The sequence below is a fragment of the Mesoplodon mirus genome (genome assembly GCF_964341445.2).
Source record: "Mesoplodon mirus genome assembly, chromosome: 8".
Taxonomy (NCBI): Eukaryota; Metazoa; Chordata; class Mammalia; order Artiodactyla; family Ziphiidae; genus Mesoplodon; species Mesoplodon mirus.
Window position 1 is genome coordinate 75,020,280 of NC_138984.1, and position 18,757 is coordinate 75,039,036.

Genomic DNA, 18,757 nt, shown 5'->3' on the forward strand with positions numbered 1-18,757 from the left:
TTTGGAATTAACAAACTAAAGGAATTCAAGTTTACAGCTGACTACTTTAAATTACGGTAAAAGAGTTTACCATGCAGTTTGGTGTTTTATATCATCTTTTAAAAAGTGAGCATTTGTTTTGTGCCAGGCACTGTTGCAGGTACTTTACATTTATCACCTCACTTAATCTTCAGATAATGCAGTTATTTTCTTTCACAGTGGAGGAAATAGAGACTTAGAGGTTAAGAAATTCATCTAAGGTTACAAAATTCTTAAGTAGCAGAGCCCATATTCAACTCTTACAGTCTGCCTGACTGTAAACTAAATTCTGAATCCCAATTCCATATCAACTCTTTCTAATCATACTGCTTTAGTCAATACTGGAAAGAACCTTCGAGACAGCCACATCAAATCCAATCCAAGCCATTTATTTAGCAGCTATTTATATAATAACACAATTGGCTTCATTTAATACTCAGAAATAACTACTTGGCATTTAAAAATTTTTAAAGAATATTAGTTATCCCCATTTCCTTTCTGCTTTAATGATTACAGTGAATATATGGAGATGGGAGAGTAGTTTATACATTCCCATCTTCAATAAAGTTGAATATCTTGCCATGTAATACTTTACCTGTAAGAATTTTAAAATTACTTTATTTACCTATACTTAATTTTGAAAACTACACACAGGAGAGGTATTGTAGATATACAACAGAATGCTGCTGAAATGATGCTTTTTTCATTTTTTGCACTGTAGTTGGCTCTCCTTATCTGCAGGTTCTGCATCCATGGACTCTACCAACCATGGATTAAAGATAAATTAGAAAAATAAATTTTCAGGAAGTTCCTAAAAGCAAAACTTGAATTTGCCCCATGCTGGCAACTATTTACATAGCCTTCACATTGTATTAGGTATTACAAATAATCAAGAGATGATTTAAAGTATACAGGAAGATGTGCATAGGTTATATGCAAATACTACACCATTTTACATAAGGGACTTGTGTCTGTGGATTTTGGTATCCATGGGGGTCCTGGAACCGATCCCTTGTGGATACTGAGAGACGACTGCAGTAATTTTTTAGTAACTCTGAAAGCAATCACAAGCAACGGAGGCAAACCTTATTCTATATAACTTGAATTTAATTTTTTACTAGTATTTTACATGTTTTAGGACAACAGCTTTTCTTATTAAAATTTGAATATTTAAGGAATATCCTTCATTTACTGATATATTAATTTAAAAAGTTTGAAAGTTATTCATGATGTCAACTTATATTCAAAGTCTATCAGGATATTAAAAGTACTTATACAATTTACTGTTTGGTAATCAACTCTTAGAAAAACTTGGAAGTAGAAGACTTCATTTTAAAATGAGGTGAATTTTAACTAATGAAAGAGGACAACTTTCTAAATAAGATATATAACTAATGTGAAATACAGTTATTTCAGAAATCAAAATGAAAATAATGTACACATAGAAAGATACAGATAGATCCCCAAAACAATGCCTGTGTTTTAAAAATCAGTTCCAATGAATAAACATACCTGTTGTTTCATAATCTTTATCTGTTCTTTTTGCTTTCGCTTCTCCTCAGCAGCCATTATTGCTATGATGAAAAATCAAGGCACAGATATCATCAGAAAAGGAACAAAGAAGAGATGCCTCTTATGAATTACCCAATACTCACTCTTCAAGTTTATGCTACCATTTAAATCACCCACCTCGCTGTTTTTTAGCTTCTTTGGCAACCCGAGCCTGTTCCTGCTTTTGCAGTTTTCTCAAAAGCTTTATTTGTGCTGCTTGCCTGGCTATTTCTGAAAAATACAAAATTTCAAGGAATGTTATTAACAACTTTACATAACTGCTAACCTAAAAACAATACCTGTGAAACTGATATCATCATGAAGGACATAATTTTTAAGAAAATTGCCAAACATTAGATACCAAGTAGGAGAACCTCAGAAAATGTCATGTTCATTTCCCCTAGAAATTGCCAAACTATTTCATCGAATATGATCCCATATACATAAGAAAAATGATGCCTCTCTTAATCCTCATCACAAAGGCTAATATAAGTACATTTTTTTTCACATTTCATGTAATCCTCACTTAGTATGAAAGTACCTGCTAATATGTAAAAAAAAGTGATTCAGCTTCGGTCTTAAAAATAACAAAATATATATAAAAAAGAAAGAGAACCCAAAATAGAACAAAGCCCCCAAACTTAGCATTTCAGTCTGCTATATAAATGGTAAAATTTTTGAATCCATTGATATTTTCATTTATGAAGGAAAGCGACTAAATCTCCTAAATAAAGAGTACAGAATGTCAATGAGTTTTAAGTACAACCTAGTTCTCATACTTTTTAAGGACAAATATATGAAACTGGGATAGACTGACATAATTAATGGTCCCAAGTCTTCATTCCTTGACTATCCATGCCATTTGTAATGTGACTTTGCGGTCCCCTCTCATCAAGATATGTGTGGAATATATCTTCTTGTTCCTTGATTTTGAGTTCAGCCATGTGATCTTCTTTGGCCAATGGGATGTAAACAGTGTGATGCAAGTAGAAGTCTGAAAGTATACCTGTACTCTTTCTACTCTTTTTACTCTTGTGCCTTGCCCTTTACTATGAGGACACGTTCGGGCTAGGCTGCCGGAGGTTGGGACACATGGAGTCAGTTGACTCCACTAATGTGAAAAAACCCAGCCAAGATCAGCAGAGATGCCTAACTGCCTAACTTGCCACCAGCTCATTCCATCCGCACAAATAGTTAGTGCTTAGAGTTGTACACCACTGAGGTTTTGTGGTTGGCCTTAATGTGGCAATAGGTAGCTGATAAAGAAAAGCATGTAATGTCACACTTTCTTCTGCTGGCAAACTTGCTATAAAAGTGGTGTATCATAATATCATTCATAAAATCATTTTAGAAAATACCACTTTACATTAGACATTGTTTTCAACTTTGTAGCAGGTGAAGAATTTTAATAAACTTATATTCACTAATAATATGATTAGGTAATCACTTGATTACCTAATCAAGTGACTGATTAGGTAATCATGTGAGTCAGGTAATCACATGATTACCTGAATCACTTGAGCTCTACTCATAACTTCCACCATTTATTGAACTGTTATATTAAACTTACATGATCTTGTTTAATTTTCATAACAACCTTATGAGATAGGCAACATTATGCCCAGCTTACAAATGAAACTAAGGCTCCCAGAAGTTAAAGAGCAGAGCTAAGATACACACCCAGAACTTTCTGACTTCACAGTCTATATGTTACTACTTCTAAATCCCTTAGAGAAATTTAAATGCCTAGAGATTTTAGAAAGAAACTTAACCCTATGTCCTTGTAACAGCTGAGGTGCAGTTGATTACTACGGTTGATTTCCTATCATGAAGACTTAAAAAAAGGGGAGGGGATATAAGAAGGTTTGATTTTATCTAGGAAACTTGAAGTGTTAATAAAAGATGAAATAGAAGCTGATACTAAAGTATACCTCCAATCTTCCAATAATTTTCAGTATTAAGAAGTTTTAAGCATCATCAAACATTTCTGAGCCGCATAAAAAGGATTCTCCTGTTCATGAAATACTCTGCGAAATAAAAATGTATCAACTGGCCTGCAGAGTTAGCAAGCTCTGATAATAATACACCTGCAGGACACTGTTCTCATCTATGATAGATCCAGGTAAACATTATTTTTTAACATATAAGAATTGAAGGCTTTCACTGAACTCTGATATAAAGACCTAAATCTGCCTTAAAACGTAAAGGGTTGCTAAGTGGTTAAAAAAAAATTTCCTAGAAAAGGTGGCATAAGTATGATGCTTTGTTCCAAGCTAAACTGATGCTTTCTAATAGAAGTTTGGCTTATAATAAAGAAAATTTTATCACATATATTGGCGTATTTTTGTATATGAATGTATCAGTCAATTTCAAACTCCACACAAGTTCACAGTAGTTTTCATGTTTAAACTCCTGGAAAAGAAAAACATTAAAAAGCTCAACTCATATCTTTTCACTTTAGCAAGGAAGATACAATTTGGATTAATCACTTAAAATTTATATAGCTTAACTTTCACGTTACAAACAGTTGGAGAAAACATGAAAAAATGTTAAAAGAAATTAGAGACACTATGGAGGAAGGAGAATGAGTTAGAGACCAAGGAAATTCACTCAGGCTCTGAGGAATAAACTGCTCCCAATATCTTCTCATTTATTTGGTTTATGGTTGCTGAATATATTATTTTTTTTTAAGATGTTGGGGGTAGGAGTTTATTAATTAATTAATTTATTTATTTTTGCTGTGTTGGGTCTTAGTTTCTGTGCGAGGGCTTTCTCTAGTTGTGGCAAGTGGGGGCCACTCTTCATCGCGGTGTGCGGGCCTCTCACTATTGCGGCCTCTCTTGTTGCGGAGCACAGGCTCCAGACGCGCAGGCTCAGTAGTTGTGGCTCACGGGCCCAGTTGCCCCGTGGCATGTGGAATCTTCCCAGACCAGGGCTCGAACCCGTGTCCCCTGCATTAGCAGGCAGATTCTCAACCACTGCGCCACCAGGGAAGCCCTGAATATATTATTATTGTAATGAGCATTTGAAATATTAATTTGAAAACTATCTTTCATGGTTGAAGAATTTGTCTCTTTAAATTTCAAAGGTAAAAAATTTATTTTGAAATAAAGTTTATTTTCACTTAGAATTAGGGATATTTTAAATATACCACACTTCTTTGATTCTAAGATGCATTTTTACACATCTAAAATCAGAGTGTGTGTAAAAATTGGCAGCACTTTTCTTCCTTAGTGGAACATCTTAAAATACTGGGGCATCGCATAGACTAGGGCATCTCAGATTCTACAATGTATGAAATGGACAAGTGTTACTCAGTATCTCAGAAAATCTGAGATATGAATGGTATTGGCCAATTAAGAAGCAGGTTTATTTAGATAGGTTAAAAGATTTTTTCATATTCAAACTTTGTCAGATTCTTATTTGTATTCCCTGAGAAATTAGAGACCTCTCATTTCACAATGCTTGAAAGTACATTCAAAGTTTGCATTTATTTTACTGTTCTGAATCTTTCTTCAAATTAAGTCCAGTTGTTCAGCCTAGTTGAGTCCTTGTATGATGATAATATATAACAGAAACTTATAGAATCCCCTTGAATAACCCCCTCAAACTGTTAATGTAGAAGCCTTTTAGAAATAAAAGGGGTGATAGTGATTCATTGCTATTTTCTTTTCTTCCCAAGAAAAAAATGCATATTATACCACATTTGCTTGTACACATTAATAATTATTATTTATCTAATGTTAAATATTTAACATTTATATACATGCGAGAAAGAACATATATACACACAGTAAGGTCAAATGTAAAATAATTTGCAAAATGCAACATAATACAACAAGGGAAAAGTATGTAACGGAATACAAACCAATTTGAAATCTAGAGGGAGAAAAAACATTGAGTAAAAGTTGAATAATCAACTTCTATTTTGTAAAAATTTAGTTACTTTTGCAAATATAAAGTTGCCATTTTGGATACTAAGTATTAACGCTATTTGTATGAGATATGCAAAACATGCATGATGAGCCCAGACTTTGGACATCAGTTAATTTCAAGCTTTCTTTTTTTTTTTTTTTTTTTTTTTTTTTTGCGGTACGAGGGCCTCTTACTGTTGCGGCCTCTCCCGTTGCGGAGCACAGGCTCTGGACGCACAGGCTCAGCAGCCACGGCTCACGGGCCCAGCCGCTCCACGGCATGTGGGATCTTCTCGGACCAGGGCACGAACCTGTGTCCCCTGCATCGGCAGGCGGATTCTCAACCACTGCGCCACCAGGGAAGCCCCAAGCTTTCTTATTTTATGCAAACAATGCACATTCCGCACTATTATACATTCTTTAGAAGAGGCAGTGGTTTATTGACAATACTAATTTTAAAAACTCATCATGTATGGCTGTATCTGTTAATATATTAACTTATTTTTAACCTTCACTAATAACTATTCAAGGGAGATAAACGTCTTAATAGAAACCAAACAGAATAACTTTTAAAATATTTTAAAAACATACTAAGACAGAGAAAAACGTATACAACATTAAGTTACATACCAGGCAGTTAACTGACATGCCACTGGTGGAAGTATGAACTGGTGCAATCTTTTTGGAGATAATATTTGCCTGATATTTACCAAAATGGAAAATGCACACACCCTTTGATTCAGAGGTTCTATCTCTAGGATTTTATATTATAGATAGCCACACCTGTAGAAGGATGTGAAGATACGTGTAATATGTACTACTGCAGCACTGTTTGTGATAGCGAATATCAGGAATAGCTAGAACAGTCACCAAAAGGAGACTAATTTAATGAAGTATGGTAGAATCATACACAGTATCACTCACTATTCAGCCATTAAAAGCAGAAGGTTGATTTTTAAGTGCTGATATAGAAAGATGTTCAAGATAAATTAAGTGGAAAAAAAGGCAAGCTGAATAGTATGTATATTATAAGCCATTTATTTTAGAAATCAAAAAGGATATATATGTAATACAACATATTATATATGCATATGTATATATATGAGTGTTTGAAGGCATGTGTGTATAGGAGTTTATGTACAGTTTATGTATAGGAGTCTCTGATAGCCTAACAAAAAACTGTTAATAATGATTCCACTCATGAATATCTTTTACAGAAAGTTTTCAGTTCTATGAGCTTTTGTCATAGATATTTGTTTCATAACAAAAACAAAGGAGCTACAAAGAAGTCAACATTATGATGTTGTTTACAATAAACAAATAAGTCAGGCTTTTCCCCCAGAGAGAACCTATGAGAAGTAAAATCCTGTTAGTCTTCTAAGTTAGTTCTTATTGTTGAACTTTTATTTTACATTGATATATATGTTTATATATATGCTTGTGAATATAAAACACCAACACATATACTGATATATATTCAGATAGCCTTCACAAGAAGCCCTTCACAAGAAGAGTCTTCCCAGTTATAACTAGTAACTCAAACTCAGGGCAGGACTGTTTTATTTTTGCCAGCTTTTTCTGTGTCAGACATAGCCTGGGAACTTAATGTTAACAATTTATGTACACTTTTTTTTTTTTTTTTTTGCGGTACGCGGGCCTCTCACTGTTGTGGCCTCTCCTGTTGCGGAGCACAGGCTCCGGACGCGCAGGCTCAGCGGCCATGGCTCACGGGCCCAGCCGCTCTGCAGCATGTGGGATCTTCCCGGATCGGGGCACGAACCCATGTCCCCTGCATCGGCAGGCAGACTCTCAACCACTGCGCCACCAGGGAAGCCCTATGTACACTTTTGAGTCATAAATAAATTTGAGGTTATTATGAGCACTTTGTGCTTGACAGTGGTACTTTCTGACGGTCTTAAAATAAATATTTGTGAAGTAAATCTATTACTTGGGCATTTTGAAAATATCTGTAATATGTGCATACTACAGAAGAACCCAAAGGCTGGGGTTACTTACCAGTAATTGGAGTTCTCTGACTGAAAGTTTACTCCACAGATCCACATATTTTGGAGTTATCCCCTTGTACCACCTCAAGGAATTGGGAGCAGTTAAAATGAGAATTTCCAGAAGGTTGGCACAACCTTAAGGCATGTGCCAAGTGCTGGTAGATGCCCTTCCAGTGCAAGCCTTAAAAGCTTATCACCCATCTTTGTAGTTCTCAACACACAGGGTCTGTTGTGTTTATGAATATGGCTCTTGAAAAGAGCTTACCTAATCAAAGAACTCCAGTTACCAGTGGGACTCCTTATTTTCTCATTTTTATTCTAACACAAATATCTACTTTTTAGAAATTGAGAGCAGTGTTAATCTTTTATCAGTCAAAAATATAAGAAATATTTACACTTTTTAATATGACTATTACAGTGTCAGATACGTTCTGTTTCTTACCTTGAGCTTGCAGTTTTCTTAGTAACTTGGCATCTGTGTTATCTAGAAATTCAGCACTGCCAACATTTGGAGGTCGACCCTTTCGACGTCTCATCCTGGATTCCTCTCTTGCTCGCTGTCTGTCTGGATTTGGTGGTCTTCCTCTACGACACTCCATTGCCCTGATACGGGGAATGACATCCTCTTCTTTCAAAAGACACCACTGCATTCCCTTTTAATTAACATTTTATAGAAATAAAGATTACAAACGAAATAAACACAAGTGATCAGTATGTCAGAAAATTCTAGGCAAATTCACAGATATTTTGAAATTTATAAAGCTGGTATAAACTTTAGGAATTTTATTTTTTTAATTAAATTTATATTTAAAATTATTCATGGACTTGGCATCTTTTTGATATTCTTAATGAATTCAACTTTAAACACAAAGAGATTTATATCTGTATCTATAAACATATAAATAGATATATATTTTTAAATAACCATTTCTGAACTACAATGACCATAAAGTTGGCAGATATTTGAAAATTAGTTGTGTGATGACACCTCTGTGGATTGTTCTCATGGGTTAACAGTTAAACTAAACATTAAACTATCCAAATAATAGATGAAAGTTCTCTTTATAGAAATATTAGAGCTAATAAATCAAGAAGGAATGTAAGAGTTAGAATATCAGCATCTTGCAATACCTGAGGAATTAATGAGTGTAAGCACTGAACTTGAATGGTTGCCAATCACCAAAAAGAGAGACAACCAGACAGATATTAGCCTCCTGATGGAGGTTCACTCAATCACCTATAAATTAGTCTTATCCTCTACAAAAGGAAATCAGATCTAGATTAGACTTAATTACTATAACTTCACAGGAAAAATTGGGTGAGAAGTATATGGTTAACTACACAGCAAAATCCAGTCGAGGAAATACTACACATTTCTTCAACAGTTTCTTCAATAAATAAATTTCAAGAGGTAAAAAAAACTGTGGGACGATTAAAGGAGCCTTAAAAGATGTACCAAACAATCCCAAAGTGTGGAGCTTACCTAGATAATGATTCAAATAGATGAACTGTTCAGAAACTTTTGACAGTTAAGGGAAATTGAAAATTTGAACAATGACTATTATTTGATGATATCAAGGAATTATTACTTTAAAGTGTGATAATGGTACCATGGTACTCTTGTAGACAACAAGAGTCCTTATCTTTTAGAGATATGAACGGAAACACTTATAGAGGAAATAACATGTATATTATTTGCTTCAACAAATTATGGAAGAGGAGAAGTGGATGGGGGTATATGTAAAATAATATTGGCCACATGATAATTTCTACAGCCAATGATGAATATATGGTGTATAATTGAGATTTCCCATTATAAGTCTCCTGATGGAAACACATTCATCAGCATAATGCTAGTGTATTATGGGAATATTCCTGTTCAGTGTATAGATACCATCAGCGTCTGGTTTTCATTATCCTTCATATGTCATTCAAAACAAATATATTATTGTTTGTGATGAGCTGCTTTTCTCTTAAAAAATACATTATTATATTACCTTACTTATAGTCCAAATCAACATGTTCAAATATAGGAAAGGCATCCTTTTAAAATAATCCTTCTAAAATAATTGTTTTCTTATTTCTTATTTCTTTTTTTAAAGAGATAATTCCTTTAGTGTGACATTTAAGAAAATGTTTTAAACATGCTTTTTTTCTTAGAAGAATATCAAACTAGGAATTTAGCTTGAACCACTATGGGCAATTCTGCAACCAAAAATAATCAAAAGTTCTTGAGTTATACTTTATGCCATGATACCTAACTTGGGGCAAGGAGACTATGAATATCTCATTCAATGGGTACTAAAAGTACAAATACCACTCCTGCTACCACTATGGATGATGGTTACATCCCACATTCCAAGCACTCTGCTTAGTTCCAGGCATTTTGATTACATTATGTAGTTTAATCTTCACAACAGTACTATCTAATATGGTGGATTTTACTGTACCTACTTTACAACTGAGAGAAGTCAGGCCCAGTTGAATAATTTCCTAAGGTACGGAGGCAATAAGGAATAATATCTAAATATCTAAAAATATCTAAATATCTAAATATCTAAAAATAATGTCTATATTAATTCTTTTCAGTAATTGCCAGGTTAAAAATAATTTTACAAATTAATTCTGAGGAAAGTAAGAATTTTTTTTGCTGAGATTTCAATGAAGTCAACAGAAACAGTAGTTGTACCAACTGCATTTTCACGCCATAAACCACTAAGAAGGAAGCCATCAAAACATTTTTATGTTCACCAGTATGGGAAGCTTTTGATTAGTTCAGGTTTTCATTTTTCTATTATGCTCTTAGGCACCAAGGCAGCATGCATCATATAAATTGAAAAATATAAAAGTGACATTCATGACACTTGAAGTAGAAGAGAAAGAATAATAAAGGAGTCTGTAAAGGAATCTGCATTCAGTTTTTAAAGTACTTTATTAATAATAAAATCAACTTTTAGCCAAGATTTGAAGGGTTTGATCAATTTATTTTTTTATTCAGTTATAATTTTACACTGTTATGTTTTACTCAGCTAGGAAAACATACCTGCCTGTGTCAAAAAAGGAATAGAATATGTTGGTGCCCCAAACTGGTAACATTATAGTGACATTATCATTTACATTTTTGCCCTTGGCATTTATAAAGTAAATGCTTTCTAAGGGAGTTGCATATATTGGACTACATATAATGTCTTTTGACTCCTGGATTTTAGAAAATGAGAACTGGATTGTTAGGAATCTGAAGCTTATATTACAGCTTTAATTCACTGAGTAGCCAAAATAACCGTGGGTAAGGAAAAAAAAAGCATTTTTCTTAATAAACTTTTCCTTAGGAAAAGCAAACACAATTTACATAACTTGCTTCATATGCTATAAATTTTTTGAAATTATTCATCAAGTTAATTTATTACTTTTTTTCTTAATTTCTAAAATTAAGATAGTAAATGGTTCCTGAAAATAATCTTTCTTGACTAAGATTTAAAAGATATGGATAAAAAGAAAATAGATATTCAACATGATGGAGATGATGGCAGATTAAGTCTCTTATACCATTATAATTCCACTTTCAAGAGTTACTAATTTAAAGCCTTAGCAATAACATACTTCTGTAAATACTATGAAGAGAAGGAAAAAAGGGTTTATGTTTTATTTCAGAAGACTGAACGAAATAATTAAGGTTAAGTGAATGAGCTAACTACATTATATACTATACACTCTAATGCATTATAAAAGACTACACTGTAAGACTATAATGTATAATAAAAATAGTTTCCAACTACTTGAACATTTGTTGAAGCACCTACTCTGTATCGGCATAACATTTTCTAAAGGTAAACTAGAGAGAGTTCTCTCCCCCAAACGACCAACATTTTTAACTAGGACCTGAGGTTCCGGCTCTTCTAATGCAGGTGATTCAAGGACCACACCCTCAGCAGTAATGAATTTGGAAAACTTTAGAGGTTGGGACAGTAAGTTGCCTCAATTGTCCACTTAAAAAATAATGATGGTCTAGATTAGGACCTGAGAATCAGAGTGGAAAGGAAAGTGAATACTTTAGTCTTTTTTTGGAGAGAGAACTTCCTGGATGTGAAGGAGAGAAGTCTGAATGGAGACCAGAAAGGTCTGGAGAAATACTTGAGAAAACTGGCAAATAAATTTATTGCTTTCAGGTATTTTATACTTTAAAGACAAAATAGAGCTTTAAAGAAAACATTTGAAATGAATTAGTTTTTAAATGTTTTCTGTATTCCGAAATTCAAAAAGGATGCTAAGAAATTTAACTTAAATAGGATTTTCTATTTCAACATTTCTATTATTCTTCATAAATGATACTCTGAACATCTCATGAGCAATTGCTTTGTTTTCACCTTATGTTAGACACTAGACACTGAATTGTCTAGTTAAGGAGATATTTGACAGTCCTAACTCTTACATTTCACTGATAACTAAAGTCAATTTGTGGCTTACCAGAAACATGTTTAGGTCTTAATGGGATGTGTTATCAAGTCTCATTCCTGCTTCAATTTTATACTCTAGCTTATCTTTATTTTTCTTTTGTTGCTCCCATTTTGCTTGATTTTGTATACTTGAAGGTTTATTTATTTTGGGGGGAAAGCAGTATATAAGTAAAGTAAACCAGTCCACCAAAAACCAATTCACTGAATGATCTATTTACCAAGTTACTGTGGTTTTTTATTTTTTGTTTTTTAAGTTTTAGTATCACCAAGACTTTGCTGCAGCAATTTCACCAGGGATTTGCAGTCCTGGGCCACTGTCAATTCCCTCATTAATATTTGAGATGCCTACTACTTCTAGAATGCTCCATGTTATATAAGCGAATGGATGATCTTTACTCATATTTTTCAGGATCAGGACCTGTATCTATCCCAGTCTTTGACTCTGATAGAAAAATAGCTGTGATGAATGTTTTAAATCTGGCTTAAGGCATTAGTCTGACAATTTTAGGTCTGTTGGTCATTCAGTGAAGGATCATTTACCGAATTGATTTCTGGCTAAATAATTTTCAGTAAATTTAACCACGGTTCAAGTAAATGAAGATAATTTTTTTCTACTACTTTTCTCTTTTAAGTGTAATTTCAGAATCTTTTACTTCCTGATACTTAGTTTATTAAAAAACTTTAGAATGTCACACCTAAAAGGGAACTGATCTTAAAGACCTCCTATAATATATATACTTCACATTACAGATGAGGAAATTAAGGCCTAGAAAAGTAGGATTCCGTTTTTCAAAGTAACATAGGATGCTGAATTACCCTGCTAGGAGTCTAAGAAAAATCTTAGGGCACAAGCAAAGCAAGGACATCAAATATTTTTCACACAACTTGACATTTCATATTTTAAGAAAAACATTAAAGTTATTTTCTTGAGAAAAATCAGAATTTTGTTGGATTTCCTTACACCTAATTCACAGTTTAGTATTATGTCTATTTTTAGTTACTTTGTGGTGCCAGAGGTAGGTAGTGAGAGCTTTATATACCATAAACTTTACAGCATTAGGGATTCTTAATCTTAATAATAAACTATATTAATATCATACACTGAATAGCACTTCAAAGATGTGAAAGAGTAAGAATATTTATCTATGCTGGGAGATGGTTGTCACCTATTAAAAACAGTTGAGGAAGATGTGGTTTGATACAATTGTTTCCACAATGCTGACTATGCTTTCCAGTTACAGTAGGTTACCCTCAAAGAGTTAGGACTGTCAGATATCTCCTTAGTTCTACTCTTGGATTCTTACAGTTGGCTTCCTAGTATAGGCCTTTGCCTAGCCATCAAAAATCCTACCTGGTAGATTAGTGACATAAATTTCCAGAGTTTTGGACTTCTGGTACTGATCTTTTGTGTTCTCAGGGTCCATATATGGCCACAGCTGTGTTGCATTAGGTATGACAGTTAACAGTAGAATTGAATTAGAACCCTGGTTGTTGACTCCCAATCTTCTGTTCTTTACTTATTTGAAATAATTACCAGCATTACAGTCTTGCCACAGACTGCGTGTTGACTGCTTTATTGTGAAGTCTCCCCTTATTCCTTATTAACAAAACCCTGATTTTAGCTGAAAAGCATTGTGCTTAGTGTTTTTTCTTCCCCAGACAACAAGCTTCTCTAAACCAGTGATCATAACTTCTATTTCTTTTGTACTCTGCAGTTTCTCCATGAACATTAGTTTTTCCTCAAAGTCAGGCTTTCAAGTTCATTTCTGTAGTGAAATGTGTTCACAATTTGCTTTATGGAAAATGCTTTTAGGGAAAATTTATTTGGGAAAAAATGCCTGGAACATTAAGTATTTGCCACAAACATCAACTGATTAAATGACTAAGAAAAAAAGCTCTTTTCAGTAAGAACTATAGATGTTTTTCTTTTCTCATGGCATTATGCCATTAAAAAAGTATCTTAAAAAATACATCTCAAATAGAGAAAGCAACATTTTTTTCCTAAGTCACTTTTAATTGTTCCTTCTTTGCATCTTTCCTTTTCTTTGCTTTTTTGGCCTGAATGCAGCAGACATTCATTGACCTTTGCTTGTTAACTTCCTGGTTGAAAAAAATAAACTTAATTGTTATATTTATGCTTAGACGTTTTGTTCTCTACCATTCACACAAAAAAATCTTTCCCAAATGAGATTATCATATATTTCAAAATAATCTTTGCCATTAACAATTCATTTTGAAACCTTCATATATCACTAATAAAAATGTGAATACTTTTTACCTAAGTATCATATTTAGGAAAATAAAAATAACCCTATTTTATATTTACCAAAATCTGCCTAGCTCAACCTTACTTTCTATTATTCTGACACTCAAAAACAAAATAAAATGAAAACAATGATAAACATTAGGTTCAACTAGTTCTTTATAATGTGATGGAGAAGTCTGTAAGAAATATATTTACCTTATTGCCTTTTCAAAGGGGTTTTACTGGCTAAAATAGTTAAAAGAATTTCAGTAAGAAGGTAGCCAGCCAGTATATCACATGATTATAAAGAGTGCTATGGTTCATTTTGTTCCATGAAATCTATCATCCTAAAATCATGATTTTTATAGAAGCCAGGAGGAAGTGTTTGGTATCTAAGGATCGGTAGATACTAAAGAGTAGGTGATTTTTCAAATCTCTTACCATATTTGTAGATTGAAATAAATAAAATTGATAATGGATAGATTAAAGGCTCCCCCCAACCCCAATTTCTTGTGTCAACCCTATCTCATTTAATTAAGGACTTCTCTTTTTAATTTTTTTAAAGTTAATCATTAGATTTTTGTCCTTTAGTTAATGATGAATTTACTAAATTTCAATAAATATGAACTCTCATACCTCTCATCTTACTGTACTGCACACAAAATTAGTCAATACTTTCAACAAATGTTTGCTGTTAATAAATATATATATAGTCACTGTCTTAAGCTCAGAAATACCTTGAGTCAAAGATGATTAACATATAAAATAACCACAGTTCTCTACTGCAGATATTGTCTTCTAATAGAAATTACCATTTCCTAAATTTCATCTGTAAAATATAGTGCTTTGGAATATCATTGCAGCAATTTTTTGAAAAACCTTGAATGAAATTAGAACTTAGAGAACTACTATTGGTTGTTTTGGGGGTTTTTTTTTGGTAAGTTTTAAGAGAAAAAAGAAAAATATGATGGAGAAAATTATATTTTCCAATGCAAATGTTTTATTAGGAGAGTGATTAAGAATATTGATGAATTTACAAATACAGCATTTCATTTGCTATCAAACACCAAAAATAAATATATGAAACTTGGAAAACTGTAGCGGTAACACTTAAAATCATTATGTAAAATCTCCATGCATTTGGAAAACTGAATGCTTAGCTTTATTGGAATACAAGGGGTAGATGCAATTATTTTTTAAATAGGAAATTGTTTTTCACACTATATATGTAATACAAGCACATTTTAGAAATTATGAAACATGCAAGAACACAGGAGAAAAAAGATCCACTGTACCACCAATCATTACATCCATTACTAAAATTTTGGTACATTTCCTTTCAGTCTTTCAATATGCATAGTTTTGTTTTTCAATATACGTACACCCATCATACCATTTATACAATTTGTATAGAGGCAGACCTATTGTAAACATATACAGATCATCACTGATTGGTAACGGAGTCTTTATCTCAAATTATATTTTATATCTTCTACAAAATTTAAGCCAATCAAAGTTATTACACATGACAGTTACTCTACCAAAAATATGTAATCTTTGTTCATTTTCATAGAAAATTGTAAGTACATACATTTCTAATTAACTATATGCTTATACATATTGATCATACAATAAAAAGTATATGGTTCTTCAACTATATGCATCTCTAATTAATTAACTAAATGTTGTTTTGATTACTCACCTTTAATTGTTGTTCTCTAAAAGTATCCTGAAATGAATTCAACTTACTCTTATTTTTTAACCAAGAGAAGTACTCTCAAAATTGCTAATATTTTCCCTTAGTAGTCTGCTGAAATGTTGGCAGCTTAACACATTCTGGATTTAGTAATTCATCATATTTCCTTGATTGGAAGTGATCTCTCAACAAGACAATATGCTTTGGAAAACACTGATTATGTTTAATAAAAAGTGAATGGATGTCAAAGAACATTCTGTTCTGCCTAATAAGGCTTTATAGACTAAGTCTAATTATCACTGATAAAAAACTAAAAGTCCCTTATGTATTGGACAGCAATTAGCTTTCCTCTCAGAATAACATTCTATTGAACTTAAAAACATAAAGATATCTTTGGCATATTTAAATGAAACAAGTAAGGTTATGATAACATGAAAATCAAAAGATTTAAAAAATGAGAATTTTTAAATAAAATTATTATTGCCTTCTAATATGTTTTGTGACTTAAAAACTGGTCTAGTATATATGGAGAGTGCAAAATAACACTGTGGTTCACTAAAATTCCGAGAATCTGTTTGGTGACAAATTTAGTCCAAGTTAGACACATTTTTAAGTTTAAAAAAGAAAAACCCTAGAATATATTTCCATAAATAAGTTAAACCTCAGATGAATACATTTTGGCATTTTAGAATTACTGGTAAAGAAACAAGTGGATGTGGACATAAAAAGTCATGGACAACAATGGAAAATAGGTTACACAATGAATGCAAAGAACACTTGTTAGAAATTTTGAGTTCAATTATGTCTCTGCCTGGTTGAGGTTGTATAATCTTGGAAAACTCCCTTAATCTTTGAGCTCTCAAAATGAACTTCTTGCAGAATTAGGAAGGCCTTTTCTACTTCTATAACTATAAGATTAAAGGGTAAGATAGTATGGAAAAGCCTGCCTATTCACAACAGAAAATATTAATTGCTGGAAAAAATCCTATGAGGCAGAAGTAAAATTATGATTGTCTCTATTCTGCAGATAAAGAAACTGAAGAAAAAGTGGGCATTATTTTGTTGTTTGAAATCACAAAACTATTTCATGGGTTAACAAGAATCTAGGTCTCCTTAGTCCATAGCTATGACCTCTTTCAATGGAGCTAATAAAGTTAAAGGGAATAATAAGCATATGTAGCTGAATCTAAGTAAGGAACAAAGGCAAACCATTAAAGGACACATATAGGAAACAAGGTTTCAGTGGTAAGTTCTTTGCGCTGATTGGTGAGGTCGTGTAATCCTCAAGCTCAAAGGGAGCTGTGGTCATAATTTCAGAAATGTGTATAATTATTTAAAAATTCAATTTCTGCAAAAAGCAGAAATTTCACTCATTTAATATTATGGAATTCCCCCTACCCCCATCAAAAGTTATCAAACTTGTGACAATGAATCATGTAGTATGGCATAATCAAATGGACAAGTTCCTTCCAAAAATGAAGGCATATTTATCCTCTCTTGGACTGACTTATAACAACATGTTTTTCCTATTCAAATTAATTTTCAAAAAACTGTTTACCTTTCAGGGAATTAAGGTTTTCCTATATTTCTCATGAACATACAGATTCTTTTATACCTGTATAAACTATAAAATTAATGACAGAACAAACAGGAAAAAGTTTACTTAAGAAATTTGAAAAAAATGTCAAAGCAAGCTCCTTGTTATTGAAATATAGTAAATTGAGGTCTTGTGAGTGTTTACCACAAAGTTATATGTATAGCTACACGAATTAACTAACAAAAGGCAATGCTCCAGAGTGTAGTGAAATTTACTTCATTTAGGTTATGTTACTACTTTTTGGTTCAAAGACTGTACTTTTTAAAAAGTGGATACCTGCGGTCCATCTCTGGCTTCATAGAAGTCACCCACTCTTATTTTTGCACTGAAGCTGAAATTGTCCCTTGAGATATCCATTATTCCATTTCTGCTGAGATACTGAAAAAATCACATATTTTTCCACTTCAGGTTTTAATAATTACAACCCAGCTCTGATGTATAGCTATCTTCAGGACACTACTGTTTTGCATATTCTATCAAGGGGCTATGGATTTACAGGAGATCAATTTAGGTTAAGCACATTCATTAGTCCCATACAAGAGAATATTTTGTATCAAGGAACTTTATCTGAGAAAGGAGTGTACTTTTTTTTCCATAAGCATGCTTAATAGGCACCAAATGTGTGTTATTTGGTGAAAAGTATGTACCTTTATTACTTCAGGGTACTGCCTAAGTTTCTTTCCACATGGAGCATAATATGCTACTTCTCCTTGAAGGCGCCCTCCAAAGTTTCTTATTCTTGTCTCTCTCTGCCAGCTACACATAATAGAAATGAGGGTTATCACATACATAATTTTAAGAAAGCTTTTAAAAATAAAAATTAAAAAAAGTTTAAGAACACATGTTCTTTAGAAAACATGAAAAATACAAAGAAAACAAATATAAACAGCCAGTCATGCAATTCAGATACATTTACTATTAAAATAATTTAGATATTTTTGCTAAGTAATTCAACTAAAAACTAATCAAAGACTCAATTTACAAATATTAAACTCCATTAAATTTTTAAAGAGATCATACTGGTATTACGTTGGGTATTTGGATATGTTCAATAACATCTGTCAATGTGTACTGATTTTTTACACCTGAAAAGCTTTAAATGAGAAAAGTACAGTAAACCTGGCTCTCTGCTCTTTGGGGATCATGAAAATTCTCAGTTCCTATTCAACCATTTTAGCCAAACTCTGCTCAAGTCCCTCAGTTTCACCCACAGTGGCTTTCACCTTCCTTTAAATCTATCTTCACAAAAACCTCTGACACTCTTAACTGTGTCTCT

The 18,757-nt window shown here is 32.7% G+C and overlaps 1 protein-coding gene across 19 annotated transcripts in view; it reads right to left on the reverse strand.

Moving 5' to 3' along the window:
• The window catches only part of BAZ2B (bromodomain adjacent to zinc finger domain 2B), a 375,589-nt gene that overhangs the window by 73,771 nt on the left and 283,061 nt on the right, over nucleotides 1-18,757 (reverse strand). For 15 of the 19 annotated variants that reach the window (XM_082629860.1, XM_082629873.1, XM_082629865.1 and 12 more), the window contains 5 exons: nucleotides 18,129-18,237; nucleotides 17,758-17,859; nucleotides 7,932-8,142; nucleotides 1,708-1,800; nucleotides 1,531-1,592 (listed from right to left, as the gene is read on the reverse strand). In XM_082629860.1, the coding sequence (XP_082485986.1) occupies nucleotides 1,531-1,592; nucleotides 1,708-1,800; nucleotides 7,932-8,142; nucleotides 17,758-17,859; nucleotides 18,129-18,237 (577 nt within the window). The remainder of the gene's footprint in view (nucleotides 1-1,530; nucleotides 1,593-1,707; nucleotides 1,801-7,931; nucleotides 8,143-17,757; nucleotides 17,860-18,128; nucleotides 18,238-18,757) is intronic. The other 4 variants (XM_082629864.1, XM_082629859.1, XM_082629863.1 and 1 more) reach the window with 1 other exon arrangement.